The 24516-nt window shown below is 44.7% G+C and overlaps 1 protein-coding gene across 1 annotated transcript in view; it reads left to right on the forward strand.

The window, feature by feature from the left end:
• Window positions 1-23915: 23915 nt before the first annotated feature.
• LOC144683639 (26S proteasome non-ATPase regulatory subunit 13-like) overlaps window positions 23916-24516 on the forward strand; it is a 51205-nt gene continuing 50604 nt past the window's right edge. Inside the window, exon 1 of the mRNA XM_078546880.1 lies at window positions 23916-24055. Within this exon, the coding sequence (XP_078403006.1) occupies window positions 23955-24055 (101 nt within the window). The 5' untranslated portion in view covers window positions 23916-23954. The remainder of the gene's footprint in view (window positions 24056-24516) is intronic.

The raw sequence follows: 24516 nt of genomic DNA on the forward strand, positions 1-24516 counted from the left end.
AGGCAGCACCTTCCAAACCCACGACCACTACCATCTAGAAGGACAAGGGCAGCCGATAGATGGGAACACCACCACCTGGAAGTTCCCCTCCAAGTCACTCACCATCCTGATTTGGAAATATATCACCGTTCCTTCACTGTCATTGGGTCAAAATCCTGGAACTCCCTCCCTAACAGCACTGTGGATGTACCTACACCCGCATGGACTGCAGCGGTTCAAGAAGGCAGCTCACCACCACCTTCTCAAGGGCAATTAGTGATGGGCAAAAATGCTGGCCCAGCCAGGGATGCCCACATCCTGTAAATAAATAAAATTAAAAACTAATTGGTCATTAATATGCCACATCAGAGACTGGGGCACAGAGCTAGGTTGGGTTACTCATCTCAATTAAATTTTAGCATCCCACGCAGGGTTCAAGATGTTACACATCTGTGTGCCATCTTGCTTACCTCGATGTGTGTGCTAGTGTCTTAGGGACAAGGCGGCATCAGCCACCGTGCAAGTAGGGCAGAAAAAACTATGGACCCTTACAGTTTCCATACGTTTCACTTTCTTGCCCCTTGAATCATTAACGTCTTCAATGTTTCCTTTCAGAGAGAAGGCAAAAGCACATATGGATCCAGGACTCAATGCTGCCTTTGTCAGTGTCCTAATACAATGGAGGAGGCAAAGGAGGGAGAGGCAACTCTGCGCACAGCTCCAGCAGGGGGGACATGGTCAAGCCGCAGAATGAACAGGAGGGTCAGGAGGAGAGACCCAGACAACGGGTCTATCGTAGAAGAGTCTCCTATTTACGAATGAGTGAGAGACAATGCAGTGCATGACTGCACTTGTTCCGAGCTCTGGTACATCACATATGCCAGTTTCTTGGTGAAGACCTGACGCCAAGTGGAGTTGGAGGGTAGCCCCTGCCAGTGGCTTTGAAGGTGACCGCAGCGCTAAATGTCTTTGCCTCTGGTTCTTTCTAAGGATCAACAGGACGTCTCTCAGTCGCAATACATTGATGCATAAAGGAGGTCACAGATTCCCTTTACAGGAAGGCTCATCATTATGTCAACTTTGCCATGGACAAAGATAGCCAGGCTGCGAGATTCACCGGCTTTGCCGGCATCTCAGACTTCCCAAGAGTGCAGGGTGCAATAAACTGTACCCATGTGCCGATACGGCCTCCTTGGCAGCAGCACCTAATGTTTATAAACTGCAAGGGCTATCATTCCACTAATGTACAACTGGTGTGTGATCCGCGGAAGCACATACTGCACATTTATACACGGTTACCTGGGAATTGCCATGACTCCTGCATCCTGAGTCACTCCTAGGTGCCTGAGATTTTCGAGGGGCCATTACATCTGCAAGATGGCTGTTTGGCGTTAAGGGGTACCCACTGAAATGCTGGCTGATGACACCGGTGTTGCCCTCAGAGTCTTTCCGAGGAGATTTACAACGCTTTAGGGCTTTAGATTCCTGGGGCATTGGGACCATTTCTGGAGGAGGTAGAACCTGTACAAGTGGATGGGTTACATCTGAACAGGAACGGGACCAATATCCTCGCGGGGAGGTTTGCTAATGCTGTTGGGACGGATTTAAACTAAATTGGCAGGGGGGTGGGATCCTGAAAAGTAGTTCAGAGGGGAGAGAAGCTGAGATGGAACTGGAAGTTAAAACACTAGTAAGTGAGTCTGGAAGGCAGAGGAAACATAGGCTAGATAAGAAAGAAGTGAGTTTAGCAAGGCTAAATGAAATATATTTTAATGCAAGGAGCCTGAAGAATAAGACAGATGAGCTGAGGGCACAGATAGGCACATGGGAGTATGATATCATAGCTATGACCAAGACTTACCTAAAAGAAGGGCAGGATTGGCAGCTCAACAGATTGCCTAACCCAGCGAAAACTGGAGATGTGTCCTGGGATCTACAAGTTGATTTCATTGACATTGAACTTTAAGATGTTCTCCAAATTGATCTGGTACATTTTGTACAACGCTAATGCCAGCAGCTCCAAAAAGAAACAGTAAAAGATTCTACGCTACAGAAACTGTGGAAAACCATCATTGAAGGATGCCCTGATTCAATTCAGCATGTCCACAGATACATGAGACCATTTTGGCCTTACTGGGATGAGCTAGGTATCTCCCAGGGAGTGATTTTTAAAGGCAGGTAAGTCATCATACAGAATTCTTTGCAATCTGATATTCTTCAACAACTTCATCACTCAGACATGGGCATAGATGGGACAAGAGAGACAGTCTATTGGCCAGGTACAAACAATGACATTAATGTCGTCGTTAAGAAGTGCAAAGCATGTCAAGAGCATATGTCAAGTCAGCACAAAGAACCACTGATTCCACATGAGGTTCCTATCCATCCTTGGCCAGAAATTGCATCCGACCTCTTTCATGTCCATAGCACTGACAGCATTGTCATCGTCGACTGCTTTACAAGGTAACCCATTATTTGATTATTGCACAATACCTCAAGCACAACTGTTGTGCACACTCCTTAGTTACGCCTCACCGTTGCACCTTTGTCTGTAATGACTTCATAGGACCTTGGTTCCGAACAAATCCTTGTCACCTCGGCTGGTTGCCAAGTACCTTTTGTGGGGTCCTGGGTACAAACTTGTTGTCCCAACCGTAAACTTGGAAATTCTGTACCCTTAGTTTTATCATGCATTTTGGTCATCTTCTCTTGCAATTTCATAAGTTGCTCTCTAGTGTCTAAGTGTTCTTTGCCACTCACTTAGCCTGTTTAACTCCCCTTGATGACTCTTCACATCCACCCACATTTCACATCAGGGCAACAGCAGCTGGAGGTCCAATGACTTTGTTGTATAACCTGCGCAGACATCATTTTCAGAGCTCAGAACATGGTGAGCTGCAAGTAATGGATTGCATGATGCGTACCCAGGCCACACACTTACAAATGATGGACAGTGATTAAGCATCCTCATGTTGGAATATTCAGTAATCACAATGTTAATAATATGAGAAAAGTGGCTCTATAGGAGAACATTATCGGACTCTGATGGAGGACCAAGTTCCACATCCGTAAATGCCCACGACCATGAAAGAACTAGCAGCAAAATGAGAATCCAGGACACTTCTAACCAGGCAAGTGAACATATATTTACAAGTGCCAAAACTAAATACAATGGTTGTACACCTGTGCCACCTGTGTGTCTTCAAAACTTCTTTAACTTTCTTTTTCTACAGCTACAGCCCTGACAACCAAAGCTGAGGTGGAGGCAGCCTATTGACTGTGATGCCCTGTTGACTGTGATGATTTTGGCAGGTGTCTTCTGGTGGCCCAAGGTCTAGAAGGCTCCTGCCTGAGAAGGATCTCCTGTACAGGTGCAGCTGCACCCTCCTCGGCCTGACCTGCTGGTGGCAATGGGGTCACTGGCAGAGAGAAGGTTGAGCATCAGGGCACCCTTGGAGTGCCCAGGATGAAGCCCCGGGGTGCCTTGCCCCTCCCTGTGGGTGCCTGATGGGAAGGCGATGTGCCGCATCCCCCTCTGGCCTAGCCACTGCTACACTGCACCCATGACTAGAGTGCAGGTCCGAGTGCATATCCCGCAGCAACTGTGTGTTCTACTAGACCTGGGTCTCCAAGGCAGCCGTCACCCTTTCCATGGAGGCAGCCAAGCGCTCGGATGCCAGAGCCATGACAGCAGACAGAACGTGGATGGATTCCTCCAGCTTCAGTCCAGCCTGCGCATGGCCTCTGGCATCTCTGCCTGATGTTCACCTGCCTGTCTCTGTATCTCCAACATGCCTCTTATGGCCAAGTCCAGAGGCTTTTCAACTGCATGGGGCTGAGCAGGGGCTTGGTCTCCAGCAGTACTCAGAGTGTCAGAGACCTCAGCTATCACTTCCTTCACCAGGTGTGGACCTGTGTCAGATTGTGACCCAGAGCCTACAGTAGAATTTGGACCCACCGAGGCGAGTGTGTCTGAGCTGGTGAAGGGTGCAGGTGAACGCCTTGACTGTGCATCCTCTGAGGATTCTGAGGCATTTAAGATGAACTGAGGTGGGTTTGGAGCTGGAGTTGTGGGCGGTCTGCCTTTGTTTCCTCCACTTTTCCTTGCTGGTATATGGAATGGAGAAGAGAAAGATTTAGCGGATTCCTCAGCAGGCACCCTTATCTGAACAATGTTTCACTCTGTTGGCACATCTGATAACTGCAGACTGGCTTGCCGGTCCTGTCTCACTTTTGGCACAGGGAGGATCCCGCTCCTCCCTGGCTATCTGCTTGCCTGCCTATGCCAGCTCCTGAGCCCTCCCCAGTAAGTGATTAACAAGCAGGGTGTCCTGCAACTGAGAAAACATTGCGAGTAATGAAGGAGCTACCACACAGTCAGTGCAAATGACCCATCTGCTGCTGAGTCCTGCAACACAAACACCTGTCTGACATCCCTCTGCACTCGCATACTTACATTGTCTGATGCCTTTATGAGTATCACTTTGACTGTGCCACTTACCCTGACAGAGCGCAGAAGATCATTCATCCTCTTTCTACACTGCTGGGCAGTTCTCTTGTGGGCTCCATGACCACTGATCTCTGCTACAACCTCCATCCAGGCCACCGTGGTCAGACAGGAGGGCCTCCTGTTGCCATCCTGAGAAACAGGACTTCCCGCCTTTCCTGTGTGGCCTGGAGGAAAACCTGCAGGGAGGCATCGCTGAACTGTGCAATCACATGTTGTGTGTCCTGGGACATCACGAGGGATTCACAACTGGAGCTCTTGGTTTGCAGTGAGTGAATAGCTGTCTGGGTGCCTTTAAATATGGCGCCAGGACCTTCAACCACCCACCCCCCTCGCCCGACCCACGCCCCCCACCCCACACAGGCAAGGGCGGGGATGGTGACTTCCTGCCTGTCACTGCTATGAGGTTCACTGTGTTCCTTATGCATGCATGTGAAATGAACTGAACAGCATGAGGTTGCACGTGGCCAGCCGTCCCACCCATGAGCAGAAGTCACTCTCATTTCCGCTCCGGCAATCCAATTTATACTCCAGAATGGAAGATACCACCCAAGATAAAGAAAGTAAAAGAGAATTCCAAGAAAAAGAAAAAGAGAGAGAGAGAGACAGGAAAGGAAGGAGGAGAGAGAATTCCAGAAAACAGAGAGACAACAAGCTTTCCTGAGGGAAAAGCAGGAAAGGGAATTGAACTGAGGAGGGAAAGGCCCACCCTACCAAGTGAAGGCACTGCTAGTGAGGGGACTGCCCCTAGCTCAGGACCGAATGTTGAGTTCTTAAAGTTCTCCCAATTGATACCAAAGTTTGATGACGGAGATGTGGATACATTTTTCATCTCATTTGAAAAAGTTTGCAAAGATGGTGAAGTGGCCAGTGGAGGTTTAGATCCTTCTACTGCGAAGCAGATTGTCAAGAAAATCCCACGAGGTTTATTCCTTATTGTCTGACAAGAATTCATCAAATAAAGATGACCAAAAATGTTATCTGAAATGCATACAATCTGGTACTGGAAACGTTTGGCCAAAAATTCCAAACAATTCAAAAATGGCCCAAGTAAATTTACATCGAGTTTGAAAGGGTTACACAACTCACTTTCGACTGATGGATAATAGAGCTGATGGATAATAGAGCTTAAGCAAGATTCCACCTATGAGAACCTCAGAGATGTGATCCTCCTCAAGGAGTTCAAAAACTCACTTCTCCTTTCCATAAAGACCCATGCGCAGGAAACAAAAAAGTCTCCAAAGCCAGCCAGGCGACTATCATATCATATGACTATAAATTAACACACAGCCCCCTAACTCAAAGTAAACTGGGATCTGATCATTCTCAAGGACTAGGGAGAGCTTGGAGGGATGTAGATGATGCAGAAATAGGCTCAAGAGAAAAGGGGAATGGTGAAGTAAAAACAGATCAGTCCTCAACTTTTAAAGAAAGGAACCAAGATGGTAAACTGTAGGTGCCTGCTCAATGTGTTTTCAGTGAGGAGAACCAGGACACCGGAGGAAAAATTGTTGAAAAGAACAACAGGGGGCACTGTAGTTAAGACAGTGTCTATCGCCATGGAGGTCATTAGCCTGTGTTCCAGTGTAGCAGAGGGCCAGGATACTTAACAGGAATTTTGTTGAAAGGGAAAATGATCCCTAGTTTTCTAAAAAGCCAGAAAATGAGATCAGAATTCTCAGAGATACTGGTTGTTTGCAAACTTGGATTGTAGCAGGGTATGGAGATCTTCTGCCTGAAAGCAGAGTGGATGCCAACGTCCAGGTTAAGGAACTTGCTGGAGAATTTGTTGAGGTTCTTTTAATAAACATATACTTGCAGAGCGAGCTAATTATGGGGCAAGAAATGATCGGGGTGATCCCAGGCTTACCCATGCAGGATGTAGACCTTTTATTAGGTGATGACTTAGCCAGATGTAAGGTATTATCCCTAAAGGATTCAGGACAATCCACGGAGGCTGGGAAGACTGAGGAAAACAAGCAGATGCAGGGGGCTGAGGGAATCCCAAAGATCCCACTGGAGGCAATAGAGTCAATGAAGGTTAAAGAGGCTAGAGGAAAGCCAATAGAATTTAAAGAGGCCAAAATTGAGCCAGAGGAAAGCAAAGGCGCTGGAATAGAAGCAGCAGAGGTTGAAGCAAATGCAGCAGAGGTATAGTTATCAGAGACTTTCTTCCAAGATTTGAATAGGGACAAGGAAAGTTCCAAAACAGGCAGGCAGCAAGTGAGAGAGATGCTTTACCTCATTGAAGTGTCACAGGGGAGTGCAGCAGAAGCTGCTCAACAACCTATGGGAAGTAGTGTCCCAGGAAACATCAGATTCAGAGAAACCCCACCTCTAAGGAAAAGGGAAAAAGGGAAGGTAGTACACACTGAGATGGATAGCATTTGTGAAAACCACAAGGGCAATACAAGTGAAGTCAGTGTGGAATTTCCTACTGGAAAATCAAATGGTCAGGCTCTAAATTCAAATCTAACTCAACCCAACAATCCAGCTTCAGAACCCACTAAAGGTAAAGTGCAGGAGGAGAAGCCAGATGTCTTGCAGGGGCCCAAAACAGTTTATCATCCACTGATACCCTAGAGATAAGAATTATCAATGTAACAGAAACAAAGTTATGAAACCCATTTGTTGTGGAAACAGCAGTTAAGGGGTTAAGAATTTTATAGGCAGTGCAAGCATACAGTAAGAGAAGTTTGCACAGTCCAAGTCTAGGAGCAGAAAAGTTCTCTACTCAGCAGCCTGTGAAATTTGATTTCCTCCAGGACTCCAGAATTGAACTTGAATTTCCACTAAATCCAAAGCTCACCAATGACCACATGTCCATTGGTATTAAAATTCCCAAAGCACTACAAACAGATATTAATCAAAATCCAAACCCACGACATCTAAATGGGATTTAGATGGGAGGCAAAGGCCATAAGGCACCATGTTTCCAAAACAAAAGCCTTCCTTCGGCCAGTCCCCAACATCAGGAGATTTAATTATAATCTCATCCAAAGAGGGTGATAAGAAATTTGAACTGAATAGAGCATAGCTGTAACTGTGTAAGATTGATGGGTGAGTGTTTGAACATGAATATGTATCTTTTTTTTTAACAAAGTTGTAATGAAATGCGTGTCACATTTCATTCTGCCTGGTGGGGAGGTATTACAAAGCCATGCTTTATAAAAAATGACTTTTTATATTTAGTGGCTGAAAATTACTGACTACGCTTTAAAAAATGACTAAAATAGCTGTTTAGATGGCTGCCGAGAGACAGGTGACTTTCATAATTTCTGCACAGACTCAGAATTATCTCAAGTCTCCAGAAGGTTCTTAATTAAATGACCCCAGGTGCGGTTCCCTCACTTGGATGGGCATGCTGAGACAAAACCATTTGTGGAATTCACACCTCCTATTGTCTGTGCACTTACCAATACTCAAAGTCCAGAAAGCCAGTTCATCATAAGTAGGTGTGAACAACTACCATGCATTTCCCCATTGTGTAACAATGGCTTCTAACTTTGAATCATTTATGTGGACAACTGAAGTATTGATCATGTGGTCACATGATCAAAACTGACTTCCGATGACAAATCTTATTACTCCAAGAACCAGGGAGAAACTAGCCAGTCTGGAAACTAACAGCACAGAAGAGCTAAGGGAAAGAAGGTCCCAAGTGGACACCCTCTCTCTCTCCCTCTCTTCCTACCCATCTTGCAAGCTAAAACCCTGTCTGCTGTTTGAGTGTTTACAGGCAGGGATTTTTAAAACATCAAACCAGCAGCTTCTGTCTCTGGATGAAAAGATACATCGACCATCAACATCTTTAGACCTCCTCAACGCCAAATCCTTAGGGGCCACCAAACCATCCAAGTCATCAATCTACAAGAGCCACGTATCTTTAACTTTCATCAGGCTTTGAAAATCCTGTTTATCTATCCTCCCACTCGATATGTCATTGGTGTTTGTGTGTGAACTTCGAGTGTGTGTGTGCGTGAAAGTTGGAGCATTTTTAAATTATTTTTCTTAGATCGGGTTAAGTACAATAAATACAATCCTCTTTTCTGTTTAAAAAATCAATGAAACTTGTCTGTGTGTCTCTTTTACAGTCACAGCACTTAAACAGTTATACACTCACCAAATTGGCATAGAAATGTAGAAAATAGAAGCAGGAGTAGGTCATTCGGCCCTTCGAGTCTGTTCCACCATTCAATATGATCATGGCTGATCCTCTAACTCAATGCCATACTCCCGCTCTCTCCCCATTTCCTTAGTGCCTTTAGAGTCTAGAAATCTATCTATTTCCTTCTTAAATATATTCAGTGACTTGGCATCCACAACCCTCTGTGGTAGAGAATTCCACAGGTTCTCCACCCTCTGAGTGAAAAAGTTTCTCCTCATCTCAGTCCTAAATAGCCTACCCTGTATCCTGAGATTGTGACCCCGTGTTCTAGACCCCCTCAGCCAAAGGAAACTTCATCCCTGCATCCAGTCTGTCCAGTCCTGTCAGAATTTTATATGTTTCAATGAAATCCCCTCTCATTCTTCTAAATTCCAGAGAATACAGGCCTAGTCGGCAATTGGCAAGCTTATCCTTTGAAAAAGAAAGCTGTTGTGGTCCAAAAAGGAGTGGAAAAAGAGGGGAGCCATCCTATCTCTCCTCACCTGATTATAACAAGCTCCTTCCAGAGTCCCAGTGCAATTTTGCCCATTGAGAGGCACCACACACATGAACTTCACTGTGTGGCAAATCCAAACAACAGCATCAACCGCTGTACGTGACCTTTCTCAACCTAACGAAAGCCTTTGACTCTGTCATTCGTGAAGGCTTATGGAATATCCTCCACAAAATTGTCCACTCAGAAATTTGTCTCCATCTTCTGCTCACTCCACGATGACAGACAAGTGGTGATCCTTATCAATGGAACCACCACAAACCCTATTGCAGAGAAGACCAGGGTCAAGCAAGGCTGTGTCATCACCAACCTTCTTGTTCATCTTCCTCATTGTAATACTACATCTCACCTACAGCAAACTACTCACAGGTGTGGCGATGATCTACAGAAGAGATTGGAAACTGTTTAACCTACACCACCTTCAATCCAAATCAAAGTCACTCCAACCTCAGTCATTAAGCTCCAGTTTGCAGGTGACTCTTGTGTGTGCGCTCATTCAGAAACTAAGCTCCAGGTTATTGTCGACTCCTTTTCCAAAGCATAACAAAAAATGGCCCTTTCACTGAACACCCGAAAAACCAAGATCTTCTTCTAACCAGCTCCCCAGCACAACACTTCCCCCATCGATTTAGATCAGTGTCAAGATCCTGGGAAATATGGACCATTTTCTTTATCTTGGGAGCCTCATCTTTATGAAGGCGGACATGGACAATGGAATTCATAATCGCCTCGAAGTGTGTCAGATCAACCTTCAACTGACTGAGAAAAAGAGTTTTTGAGGACCAAGGTCCTAAACCAGAGAGTAAGGTCATGGTTTACTGGGCAACAGTGATCCCCACACTCCCATATGCTTCAGAGACTTGGACAACCTACAGCAGGTACCTCAAAGCATGAAGAAGTACCACCAGCAATGCCTTCACAAGATCCTCCAAGTCCGATGGCAGGAAAGGTAATCCAACAGTAGAATAAAAGCAAAATACTGCAGATGCTGGAGATCCCAAATAAAAACAGAAAGTTCTGGAAAAATTCAGGTCTGGTAGCATCTGTGGAGAAAGAGACTGTGTTAACTCTTTGAGTCCAATATTCGGATCCAACAGCAGCATCTTCTCCCAAGCCAACATGCCCAACATTGAGGTGCTAATCACTCAAAACCAGCTCTGCTGGGCAGGACATGCCATTCATATGCTTGACACCAGACTCCTGAACTAACTGTTCTACTCAGAAATTGATCACAGCAGGAGACTCCCAAGTGGACAGCAGAAACACATTAGGGATGTCCTCAAAGCATTCCTGAAGAGGTCAAAAATCCCTGCCAAGCCAAAAAAGAAGGCCCGTTCGGGAAGCACTGAATACTTTTACAAACTTTGTTGGGAACAGGCAGAGGTGAAGTTCAGAGAGGAGGATGAGTCTGGGGATTGATTTCTGTGGTAGTATCAGGGGAGGGAGGAGGATGTGGAAGTCTACTCCCAGATTATTGGTTACTTGAAGAAATTTGGAAAAGTTTTTGCAGAGCATATGGGCAACCTGCTTTAAACAAGAAAGCTGAGGATGAAGTAAAGACTGATGAGTAAAGGCATATAGCCGTGATAGAGATTTGGAGTGGCTGCAGAAGGCTGACGTTATAGTGGCACCCAACCTTTCTTAGGTGTTGGTTATGAAATTGGAAGAGCTGTAGCCATGAGCACAGAGAGAATGCATAAACCTCCAAACACTTCACTTACCTGACCCTTCATGCACCACCTGTCCCGGATGTGGCAGAGTCTGCAGATCAGGCATTGGGCTTATCTGCCATTTCAGAACCCATCAAACCAGAGTGGAAGCAAGTCATCCTTGAGTTGAGGGACTGCCTAAGAAGAAGAGAATGAATGAGGTCAGAGAATGAGGAATCAGGGGATGAGTGGTAGAATGGATTGCTAGTTGGATTCAGGAATCAGAGAGTGAGAGTATAGGGTGTCTGTTCAGAGTGTCAGAGGGTAGGAAGTGGAGTTCCACAAGGATTAGTGCTGGGATCACTGCTGTTCACAATTTACATTCACAATTTGAACTTTAGAATCAAAACTACAATTCCTAAATTTGACTATTTAAAAAAATTCATTTACGGGATGTGGGCATCGCTGGCTAGGCCAGCATTTATTGCCCATCCTAATTGCCCTTGAGAAGGTGGTGCTGAGACACCTTCTTGAACCGCTGCACCCATAGTGCTGTTAGAGAAGGAGTTCCAAGATTTTGACCCAACTACAGTGAAGCAACAGCGATATTGTGGGGGAGGGGAAATTGTCAATACTGAGGAGGACAAATTACAGGAAGACATTTATAAACATGCAGAATGGGCAAATACTTGGCAAATGAAGTTCAACACAGACAAATGTGAGGTAGTACATTTTGGTAAGAAGAATAGGGAGGTGACTTATTACTTGGAAGGAGCAAATCTAGGTGAAATAGAGGAACAAAGGGATCTCGGAGTACAAATACATCAATCACTAAAGTTGCACCACTGGTTAAAAATTCCATTAGAAAAAAACAAACCAAGCACTAGGTTTTATTTCTAGAGGGATAGAATTGAAAAGTAGGGAAGTTATGCTAAACCTCAACGGAACCTTGGTTAGACCACACTTACAACACAGCGTGCAATTCTGGTCGCCATATTAAAAGGTTATAGAGGCACTGAAGAGGGTGCAGAGATGATGTCCAAGGATGATATCAGAAATGTGTGGGTATACATATCAGGAAAGGGTCGACAGGCTGGGTCTCTTTTCTCTTGAAAAAAGGAGGCTGAGGGGTGACCTAAAATTATGAAAGGTTTTGATAGAGTGGATACGGAGAGAATGTTTCCTCTTGTAGTGAAGAGCATAACTAGAGGTTGTCAATATAAGATAGTCACCAAGAAATCCAATAGGAGATTCAGAAATACTGCTTTATCCAAAGAGTGGTAATAATTTGGAACTCACTCTGATAGGAAGTGATTGGCATGAATGGTATTGATGTATTTAAGGGGAAACTGGACAAGCATAAGAGGGAGAAGGGAATAGAGGGTTATAATGGTAGATTTCAATGAGAAACAATAGGAGGAGGTTCAAGAGGAGCATAAACACCAGCATGGACTGGTTGGGGGTGAATGGCCTGTTTCTGTGCCATATGTTCTATGTATCCCTGGGCAAGTAATAGCTGCCTGGTTCTTCTGTGAGCTATTTTCTTACCTGAGCCTCACTACTCGGAGTTCATCACTGAAATCTGCCACCTGCTGCAGTCCCAACTCCAACTTCAGAACAAGGTGGCTGAGAAGGTGACATGGCAATGAAGGCTTATGTGTTCATCCTTCTAGGCTGCAGCTGGGAAGATTGGCAACATTTCATAGTTTGAAGTACCCTGTTGCCTAAGGGACAGCAGTCCATGAGATGTAGGCATAATTCCATCTTTAAGCTCCTTTTACAAACTCAAATGTGGTAAATTCTTATTTTGATTTAGCAAAGTCAAAGTGGCATTCTTGGGCATTAACAGCTCATTTCTCCTCTGATCAAAATCTCTTTTCGCCATTTCAAGGATGTTGTTGAGATGGTTTATATGTTCACACAAAAGGGTTTTGTACTTCTGCTTGGTTTGATCTTAAAACTTTTTAAGATCTTCTTGTTTCTCTCAATCCCATTTCAAACAGGTCTTTTCCACTTCTTTTTGAGCAGCATCAATTATTTTCTTTCTTTGGAGTTTCATAGTTTGTTCTAACCTTTCATCTCTTTTGCATAATCCATGAACTATATCATGCCACTCCTTTACAGGTTTTGAATGATCTTTTGCAAACTGTCCACTTGCCTGGATTCCAACTGCTGTATTTTGTGTATTAGCGCTGGCAAGCACTTGTAAGTTAGTGTCTCTGGTCATTGACCTGGAAAGGTCCTTTTGCACTTTCAGTCCTTTTCGTTGACAATTCTTGATTTCCAATTCTGCAGGCACTTTAGTTGTTTTCATATTATCCATTACTGAAGTTGATACATCAGTAATTTTACTTGGATCAGTCCTTTGCTCAACTGGACCACAATATGGCAAGACATTTTTACTCAGGAACAACTTTGGAGCTGTGACACTCCATACCACACATCTTCCCCTTCATTTTGTCCAGTTTGCATTGAAGCTTGAGAATCTCATTACCCTTTTCCCGAAGAAGTTATAACAGTTCGTTAGTTTTGGTTTTTAATTCTGTATTCAACTAATTAGTCTGATTTACCAACAATTCCTTTTCCTGTTCAAGGCATTTTCCATGATATTTCAAAGCAACTTCTGATGCTTGAAGTTCATCAAGTTTTAACTGAAGATTGACCTTTGTTAAGTTTGCTTCTACAAGTTTATCATTTAGACATTTCAAGTCCTCAGTCAAGTGTTCTACTTTCTGTGACTGCCTCTGAATTGTTCTCACTAATTCTCTTTGTTCATTAACGAACTTCTCTTTTACGCATGAAAGTTGGTTTTCTATGTTAATCAGGTTTCCCTTCAATTGCCTATTATCTGTAGTAAGTGTTTCATTTTTGACCACAGTAATTTCCTGAAGTATGTTAAGAACAGCATGATCAATTTCTTGCTGCAATAGTCGTTGCCACGTTACAGTCTCCACTCGCCAAATCATTACCCAGAATAAAATCTACCCTTCAATAGATGATTTAGGAATAATTCCAACCATAACAATTCAGTTTACAAAGTGACTTTGTAAGATGACTGTGCATAAAGAAAAAGATTCATAAGTTCCATTACTACCCCTTTTTAATACTTTTTTCCTTCATAAAACTATCCAGAATGCAAATTGGATCATCAGCCACCATCAATGATTGGTCTGCCCCAGTATCTCTCAAAGTTTTACTTAGTTTGTTGGAGGAATAAAGGAACACCTCTCCCTTCGAAACAAAACATTAAGACCCTCTAATAGTCTGACTTCCTTCCCCAGTAAGCAAAGAGGAATTCTCTGGCCTATCCTGAACCAAATCCCCCTTTCCTGTAGGTTCTGAGGGAACACATTTCACCTGTACCATTGCTAAAGTTTTACCAACTATTTCCTTTTCTGATGCTACCTTGCCTGTGGATTCCTTAGGCATCTCTACTACTGCAATAGATCTACTATTTAGTTTCCAGCAATCTGCCTAAACGTGTCCCATCTTGTTACAATGGAAACACTTAGGCTTTCAATTCTCACTTCCACCGTCAGCACCCTCCTTTCTGGTCTGAGGAGAAATTTGCAGGGAATTCCCAACTGTCCCTTCTCTTTCTTGGTCATTTGCCTTCCTTTCACCTTCCCATCTTCTATTCTTCTCGGGTTTGTGGGGATGATGGAAAAAGGGTTTAGATCTATGGACCAGTTCATAATTGTCAGCCATCTCCGCTGCCCGTCTAGCCGTTTAACCCTCTGATCTTCAACATGGGTTCTAACTACCAGAGGAAGTGAATCTTCAGATTGTTCCAAGATAATTATTTCCTTAAGAGCTTCATACTTTGTCACTGCCTTTAATGTCTAAATCCAATGGTCAAAATTACTTTGCTTTACCCTCTTAAATTCAATCTAGGTTTGCCCAGGCTGTTTCCTTATGTTACGAAATTTTTGCCTGTACACCTCAGGGACCAACTGATAAGCACTCAGAATAGCCTTTTTCACTTCATCATAGTCTACCGATACCTCTTTTAACAGTGGCGCATAAACCTCATGAGCTCTTCCCACCAACCTACTCTGTAAGATTTCTTTTGGTCACTTCATTTGCTTAGCTACCTTTTCAAGTAAAATAAAGAATGTCTCTACATCCCTTTCCTCAAACTTTGGGAGAGCTTGCACAACTTTAATCATCTCCCCACTAGGCTTTGTGTTGAAGGTGGCTGTTTCACCATCAGAACCTTCCTCAGCATCCGAGGTCCTTTTTTGAAAGTCCAGCCTTTTAAGCCAGTATTCCCTTTCTCGTTTCTTTTCTCTTTCCTCCATTGCTAACTTCTCCCTCTGGACGTTAAGCTCTCTTAACCTCTCTCGCTCCCTTTCTTTCTCCTGCCTTTCTGATTGCTCCTTTTGTTCTCTCTTTTTCCTTTTCTGCCCTTTCCCTTTCGTTTTCTATTTCTTTCACCTCTAATTCAAGTTTTTTCAATTCCTTTTCATGTTCAAGTTGCTTCATTCGCAACTGAATTGACTCACCCCGCCAGAGAACCCTCTGGTATCCCTTGCAATTTTAAATGCTGTGCTATTAACTATGTCTGCTTTCCTCGCCCCTCTGGGTAATCCTAACTCCAGTTTATCCACCATTAGTTTACTCTTGAACAATTTTTGTAAATCAGTCAGGGGTACACCTTCCATCTGTAAAAAAGTCTTGGCAACTTCCAATGCCATTTCAAACGCCAACCTGTATAATATACCTCACAGCAACTCCAATTCCTATGTACAGTACCTCAGTACCTCTACTTACTCATTTTTTTAAGGATTCACAGATCCCACCAATGTCAAGGATTTCTAATCCCACAAGTGATCCCACCTTATAACCCAGAAGAGCCCCAGCTTTGTTATGATCCCAGCTAATATTACCACTGGACAAGCCAAATCCCAAGATGAAACCCGGCTCATTAGATTCTAACTTTTATTTTTTTGCTTAGATACTTGGAGATTGGCTACTGAACAGAGTCACAGGGGTCAGCTGATAAACCTTTAACAAAAGAATAAAACATTTATTAAACAAGAAAAAAATGAACTATATTACAGTACTCCTTCACCCACAGCTATACCTTTACAGATATATACAGATTTGTAAGGATAACACAAGTTACAAAGCTATCTTATACTCTAATGTTCACAGTGAGTACACAGTCCATGTAAACCAATAGGTGACCTGTGATCAGACACACCATACCCTGAAACCAAGTGACAGATGCCACCCCAGACAGATGCTATGGATCTCTCATCAAATCCCCCGATGCTGTCACACCATGAGCCAATGGGTCTCACTGAACTCCATCTCTCACACAAAGGTTTCCAATCTCCACTCTCGAAGAACTCGCTCTGGAATCTTCTCCCAAATGATGCTTTCCCTTAAACACCTTCCACAAGGGTCCACCTCCAGAGTTTTGAACTCTCCTTCCGATGTTCCTTTCCCCTGGATCGCCATGTGCATTCAAACTTCCTACCACGCACTCTCTTTCAAATGCTCAGCTGTGCCAACAGAACACCACTGCTTCACATGCTCATAGTAAAGGGTTACAGACCTTCAGCTGTCTCTTTGGACCTTCTAGCTTCTTGCACACCTATGTGGCTTTAAATCTGTGTTCTGCAGCTTTCTTCTCTTTAAGCTTGGAGCCTTCCTTTCTGCTCCTTACTTTCACTTCCAGAGAACAGGACCGTTTCCAGATTCCTGTCCTTGTCCTTTGACTAGACTGTCCTCTTGGATCTTCCCTGTTCCAGTCCCCTGGATTTGGGGATTTCCTTCTTTAGTTTCCAGAACGTGCTTCTGCAGTTTCCTCTCCTGTCCAGCCTCTCTTGGCAGCTGGCTTCAGCTTTAGTTTGGGACTTGCTATCTGTCCCTCTGCTGTCCAGCCTCTCTGGAATCCTGGCTTCAACTGAACTGAAACTGCTTTTCTAGTATTCTCTGTCTCTGTGAGTCCCTCTCTTTGCAGCCCTGTTGCTAGGCAACAGCACATTTTTTTTTAACCTTGTGTTTGTTTTATTATGACACAGCCGATGGTAAAGGCTGAGTTGCTCAAATCCCAGAGGGAAACTTGAAACAACTGTCATAATCCATTTTCACAATTTGTATGTTTCGAGATGCAGGCTTTGAATTCAGTAGTAATAAGATGACCGAGTCTCAAGAATTTTTTTTATAAAACTAAATTAAACATTTATTAATACAAGAAAGATTGTAAGCGCATACATATGTCTACAAAATTACTACTACAATAACTACAAAAATCCCCTAATTAATTTGACTCTCAGTTACACCCATGTTAAGGCAACAGTAAAACTCATAGATTTAAAGAGACACCTAGCAGTGCACACCCCGGACAGTCACATTCAAAATGAGTTTCTTTCAGCCCTGGGTCCTTGCTGACAGACTTGAGGTTTACAGGCTGGAGGCTTCTCTCACACTTAATGGATCTTAAAATGCCCCTCTCTTACACACAATCTCCCTTCTCCTTTATACATCTCTTTCTCTTTGAACATAAATTTTCCATTGTATCACTAGGCTTTTAACCTTATCTCTTCTAACAATAACATCCTTTGATTCGACCAATTTTATTAGTAAGCTAAAAAAAAACACATTGCTTGGCATCTTCTAACTGGGTGCAAGATTTCACCCATTCTTTTGAATACTTTATTTAAAAATGCAAATTGCCCCCTTGACACCTGTATTTCTAAACTTCCCCATGTTTATCTAATTACCATTTCAAACCTACTTCTTTCTATATACATCAAAGCCTCTAGGCCAGCTGGCTTTAATCCAATTAAGACACACACACATACACACACACACATAGACACAGACACCACTAAACTTTATTTAAAAAAATAATTTCCAATAACATTATAGACATTAATCTCTTCATGACAGTTTTAACTTCTCTTCAAGAGTTGTAAAATCTCATTACAATGCAGGCACACAAACAAAGTCTTAGACTTGCCATCTCCATTCAAAAAGGAAACTAGATTCCAGGTTTCACCTTTTAACCCACAGATAGAAAAAATATAAATTAAACTTAAAGCTTAAAGATATACCTTATTCCAAACACACCCAAATACACATATAACTTACTTAAACCATCTCTATTTCCTAACAGTAGATGATTGATGTTACGACCAGTCCCCAGGCGAGGTTCCCTCAAATTGTTATGCTCCCGGGTAAGGAGGGGTGCATTGGCTCCCCTTCTTTAATCAACCCCCTTGGTTGGTCACAACAAGGTTAATTTTAAAAGGATCCCTTCCCTTGTGGATATCTTTTACCAATCTAAATGTATTTATGTTTTAAAAGGAGCCAATTTAACCAGGCTGTCTTGAGTCAAAGAAAGGGTAAGTTTATTAGTTACTAAACCACGAGAAAAAATAATAAAAAAGCAACACACATACACACAGATTAGAAATGAGAAGTGAGTCCAGAAATAAAAGTGAAAAAAGATATATGACTCAGTCTTTGGCTTGTCCGTGAGGAGTAGATGGTGAAACGTTGCAGCTGTTAAATTGAATGATTCCAGTAGAGCAGATTTTGGCAGTTGATTTGGAGATTCTTGGTTCTGCAGGTTAGCTGAAAGAAGTTGTCCTGTTTCCTTTTCGACTGTGCCTTTGCTGACTTGTGACTTGCTTCCAGCAATTGGAGGGAGACATTTTACCTGCAAGCCTAGGGATGCCTAGTTGATGTTCTTCAGCTGTGACCTTCACAGCACACACCAGTACCAGAACAGAACACCAAAACCAGCACACAGAGACCAGGACTTTATTTTTTATTCCGTCATGGGATGTGGGCTTCGCTGGCTGGACCAGCATTTATTGCCCATCCCTAGTTGCCCTTGAGAAAGTAGTGGTGAGCTGCCTTCTTGAACCGCTGCAGTCTGTGTGGTGTAGGTATACCCACAGTGTTGTTAGGAAGGGAGTTCCGGGATTTTGACCCAGCGACATTGAAGAAACGGCGATGTATTTCCAAGTCAGGATGGTGAGTGGCTTGGAGGGGAACTTCCAGGTGGTGGTGTTCCCATCTATCTGCTGCCCTTGTCCTTCTAGATGGTAGTGGTCGTGGGTTTGGAAGATGCTGTCGAAGGAGCCTTGGTGAATTCCTGCAGTACATCTTGTAGAAGGAACACACTGCTGCTACTGTACATCAATGGTGTAGAGAGTGAATGTTTGTGGATGTGGTGCCAATCAAGTGGGTTGCTTTGTCCTGGATGGTGTCAAGCTTCTTGAGTGTTGTGGGAGCTGCACTCATCCAGGCAAGTGGAGAGTATTCCATCACACACCTGACTTGTGCCTTGTAGATGGTGGACAGATTTTGGGGCGTCAGGAGGTGGATTACTCGTCGCACTATACCTAGCCTCTGACCTGCTCTTGTAGCCACAGTATTTATATGGCTAGCCCAGTTCAGATTCTGGTCAATGGTAACACCCAGGATGATGATAGTGGGGGATTCAGTGATGGCAATCCATTGAACATCAAAGGGCGATGGTTGGATTCTCTCTTGTTGGAGATGGTCATCGCCTGGCACTTGTGTGGTGCGAATGTTACTTGCCTCTTGTCAGCCCAAGTCTGGATATTGTCCAGGTCCTGCTGCATTTGGACATAGACTGCTTCAGTATCTGAGGAGTCGTGAATGGTGCTGAACATTGTGCAATCATCAGTGAACATCCCTACTTCTAACCTTATGATGGAAGCAAGGTCATTGATGAAGCAGCTGAAGATGGTTGGGCCGAGGACACTACCCTGAGGAACACCTGCAGTGATGTCCTGGAGCTGAGATGACTGACCTCCAACAAACACAACCATCTTTCTTTGTGCTAGGTATGACTCCAACCAATGGAGAGTTTCCCCAATTCCCATTAACTCCAGTTTTGCTAGGGCTCCTTGATGCCACACTCTGTCAAATGCCACCTTGATGTCAAGGGCAGTCACTCTCACCTCACCTCGGGACTTCAGGTCTTTTTTCCATGTTTGAACCAAGGCTGTAATGAGGTCAGGAGCTGAGTGGCCCTGGAAGAACCCAAACTGGGCGTCAGTGAGCAGGTTATTGCTAAGCAAGTGCCACTTGATAGCAATGTTGAAGACCCCTTCCATTACTTTACTGATGATGGAGAGTAGACTGATGGGGCGGTAATTGGCCAGTTGGATTTGTCCTGCTTTTTGTTTGCACGACATACCCAGGGAATTTTCCACATATGGAACAGCTTGACTAGGGGCAAGTCAAGTTCTGGAGCACAAGTCTTCAGTACTATTGCTGGAATGTTGTCTGGGCCTATAGCCTTTGCAGTATCCAGTGCCTTCAGCCATTTCTTGATTTCATGCGGAGCGAATCGAATTGGCACAAGACTGGCAACTGTGATGCTGGGGACCTCCGGAGGAGGCCTCGATGGATCATCCACTCGGCACTTCTGGCTGAAGATTGTAGAAAATGCTTCAGCCTTATCTTTTACACTGATGTGCTGGGCTCCCACATCATTGAGGATGGGAATATTTGTGGAGCCTCCTCCTCCAGTGATTTGTTTAATTGTCCACCACCATTCACGACTGGATGTGGCAGGACTGCAGAGCTTAGATCTGATCCGTTGGTTGTGGGATTGTTTAGCCCTGTCTATCACTTGCTGCTTATGCTGTTTGGCATGCAAGTCGTCCAGTGTTATAGCTTCACCAGGTTGAAACCTCATTTTTAGGTATGCCTGGTGCTCCTGGCATGCCCTCCTGCACTCTTCAATGAACCAGGGTTGATCCCCTGGCTTGATGGTAATGGTAGAGTGGGGGATATGCCGGGCCATGAGGTTACAGATTGTGTTCGAGTACAATTCTGCTGCTGTTGATGGCCCACAGTGCCTCATGGATGCCCAGTCTTGAGTTGCTAGGTCTGTTCGAAACCTAACCCATTTAGCATGATGGTAATGCCACACAACACGATGGAGAGTATCCTTAATGTGAAGCCGGGACTTCATCTCCACAATGACTGTGCGGTGGTCGCTCCTACCGATACTGTCATGGACAGATGCATCTGTGGCAGGCAGGTTGGTGAGGGTGAGGTTATGTATATTTTTCCCTCACCACCTGCCACAGGCCCAGTCTAGCAGCTATGTCATTTAGGACTCGGCCAGCTCGGTCAGTAGGGGTGCACCCGAACCACTCTTGGTGGTGGACATTGAAGTCCCCCACCCAGAGTACATTCTGCGCCCTTGCCAGCCTCAGTGCTTCCTCCAAGTGGTGTTCAACGTGCAGAAGCACTGATTCATCAGCTGAGGGAGGGCGGTACTTGGTGCTCAGCAGGAGGTTTCCTTGCCCATGTTTGACCTGATGCCATGAGACCTCATGGGGTCCAGAGTCGATGTTGAGGACTCCCAGGGCAACTCCCTCCTGACTGTATACCCCTGTGCTGCCACCTTTGCTGGGTCTGTCCTGCCAGTGGGACAGGACATACCCAAGGATGTGATGGTGGTGTCTGGGACATTATCAGACTGTTGCTTGACTAGTTTGTGAAACAGCTCTCCAAATTTTGGCACTAGTCCCCAGATGTTAGTAAGGAGGACTTTGCAGTGTTGACAGGGCTGAGATTGCCATTGTTGTTTCCGGTGCCTAGCCGTCAACACTGGGTGGTCCATCTGGTTTCATTCCTTTTTTGTGACTTTGTAGCAGTTTGTTACAACTGAGTGGCTTGCTAGGCCATTTCAGAGGGCATTTAAGCATCAACCACATTGCTGTGGGTCTGGAGTCACACGGAGACCAGACCAGGTAAGGACAACATGTTTCCTTCCCTAAAGGGCATTATTGAACCAGATGGGTTTTGACAACAATCGACAATGGTTTCTTGGTCATCATTAGACTTTTAGTTCCAGATTTTTATTGAATTCAAATTCCACCATCTGCCGTGGCGGGATTCGAACCTGGGTCCCCAGAGCATTACCCTGGGTTCTGAATCACTAGTCCAATGACAATACCACTACGCTATTGCCTCTCCCTGCAATTGGCTTATAACCCCTTTTCTTGTGTATTCCTGGAAGGGAAAAACAAACATGTCTTTCACCCAGAAACTACTTTCTTTCAACTCAGATCATATCCACAGTCTGGGATATAACTCAACAGGAGATGATTTCTGCTGGGATGGTAATCAGTTTTCCATTATCTCCACAATCACAGGAGCTTACAGTTCAATTTTTGCATTACATCTTTTCCTTTGATGTGGCTCTGTCTGAAGGAGGTCTTAACTCCTTTTTAGGTGCGATGTTCCATTGTCTCTGGGCTAGTTGGTCATGTGTAATCCACATTGGAATTTCCAGCAAGTGGTTACTTTACAGTCTCAGCCAGTTTTTGCTTGTAGGTCCTTTTTTAAAAAAAACTCATGTCTTACTTAAATGTTCAATATGTCCGTAAGTAATTCGGGGCTATGATCCGTGATCATGACAGTGAAGGAGTGAGATTAATTGAGTAGTGGCTGAGGCTCACGGTGCAGTTTCTAGGATATTAACATTCACTCTTTGACCTTGGCTACTCCTGTGAGGTCATCAAACTTCGTATGGCACTGCATCTAGGTCCTTGGGGCTAAATAACTGGCATTGACCTCTGTTCCTATCTATTCTCGCTACCTTCTCATCATGTATCTAGAGGTGTCCTGCTTTTAACTGTATGAAGTGTGGCTGAGAACAGCAATTTTACTGCAGAGCCCCCAGGAAGAACTCTGACAGATAACATCAGAGAGGGTTATTGGCCAAGGGAGGACAAGAGGAAGGTATTAAGAAATTAACTGCTGTTCTGCCTAAAGAGTCCCGGTAATATGCTGTAACTGCGGAATCAGTGAGGGATAGGAAACCTTTCTCTCCTAAAAACCTGCTGACCTGCTGAATCCACCTGAAAAAGGCAAACACCAACTAGTCAACTGCAGAAGCAATCACAGCTGCTGAACTAAGTCTCAAGTTACACCTTCACTGGAAAGAATGAATTCAAGCAATGGGCCTGCAACAATATCTCACAGAGACTGATTTGAAATCTCACATTCAAGTATGTTTTTTCCTTATCTGCATTTTAATCTTTGTATCCTGCATTTTAGTTAATAATTTTATCACTTTTAATTAACTTTCAGCAGTAGTTTTATAATAAGCTAACCTTTATCTTGGTGAAGAATAAAGCTTGACTGCAGGGTTATTTTTAAATTGAATCACTCACAAATTGTAAGGGGACTACATACACACACAAATTCTTAGTTCACAGACCACTCTGAAGAAATGCCTTTTATGTGGCTGTGACAGAATGCAGCATGAAAGGGTAAAGAAAGAAACAAGATGAAGACTGACCCAACAAAACAAAAAATAGAAGATAAAACACACAGAGAGCAAGATGGAAACAGGGGTTATGATCTAAAGTTGTTCAACTCAATGTTGAGTCCAGAGTTGTTCGTCAACTCTGAATGTTAGAAAGGATATATATGTATATATCATATATCTGGGCACTTACCAGTGTGTCACACATACTCTTCGCGACTACCTTTCCTTATATGTTACAGAGAAGTTGAGAGTAAATATTTATAGACAATCCCTTCATTCAGGGTATCAGGTGCCATATTTTGCTGGGGCATCTTTTGGCAGCACGAAGTGTCAGGAGGGCAGCAAGTTCTCTTTCTGTTGATAACATACAAGCCAATGAGAACAAAGTGTCTCCAGGACAGTGGGGCAGAGTAACAGTTGGATTGACAATTACCAAGGCAGCAGGGGCAGACACGCAGACTGACAAAATTCTCTATCTCAGAGAGATAAGGATGCTCAGTGGGTGAGTTGTAGTGGAAGAGAATCAAGAGATATGGAGATAGGATAGCAAAGTGGAGCTGATGTGGAAGATCAACTATGATCTTCTTGCATAGTAGAACAGGCTTGAAGGGGCTGAATGGCCGACAAATGCACCGATTATTAAATTCCATTAACAGTTTCCATTGCAGCAGAAGGCGGCGGGACGATAGGCGGTTTCCATGACAGCGGGAGGCGGGCCCAGAGGTGGTTTCCATGGCAGCAAGGGGCGGAGTGAGAGGCGGTTTCCAGGGCGGGGCGAGAGACGGTTTCCATGGCAGCAGGGGGCGGGGCGAGACATGATTCCATGGCAGCAGGGGGCGGGGCAAGGCTGCAGTGCGGCTGAGGAAAGCGGGATGATGAAGGATCCGATCGGCTTCCTGCGGCGGCAGCAGGAGGCGGAAAACGGGGATGGCGCCGAGCGCTGGCAGCGGATGGAGAACTTCTACAATAGGAGGTAGCAGGCCCCCCCAGTGTCACCAGGGCCCTGGCCATGGCCTCGGACTGGCGATGCTCCAGTGTCTCTGGAGCCTGAGCTGGCTTCAGTGCCGGGAGAGGCTACAGGACACGCCCTCCTTTACCCTGACATGGGGCTGGACCGGAGTAAGGGGCCGCTGAGCTGCAGGAGGTTGGGTTCGACTGGACCCCAAACCCGGCCCGGCCATGGTGACTGTGCTAACAACCCTCATCCTGCACTCCGCCTCTTCTCACCCCCTCCCCTCCCTGAACCCTCCCCTCCCTGACCCCCTCCCCAACCTCTTCCCCCCCTCCCCAACCTCTTCCCCCCCTCCCCAACCTCTTCCCCCCTCCCCAACCTCTTCCCCCCACCCTCCCCAACCTCTTCCCCCCACCCTCCCCAACCTCTTCCCCCACCCTCCCCAACCTCTTCCCCCCCTCCTCCCCAACCTCTTTCCCCCC

This window comes from Cetorhinus maximus, chromosome 8 (assembly GCF_964194155.1).
Source record: "Cetorhinus maximus chromosome 8, sCetMax3.hap1.1, whole genome shotgun sequence".
Lineage (NCBI taxonomy): Eukaryota > Metazoa > Chordata > Chondrichthyes > Lamniformes > Cetorhinidae > Cetorhinus > Cetorhinus maximus.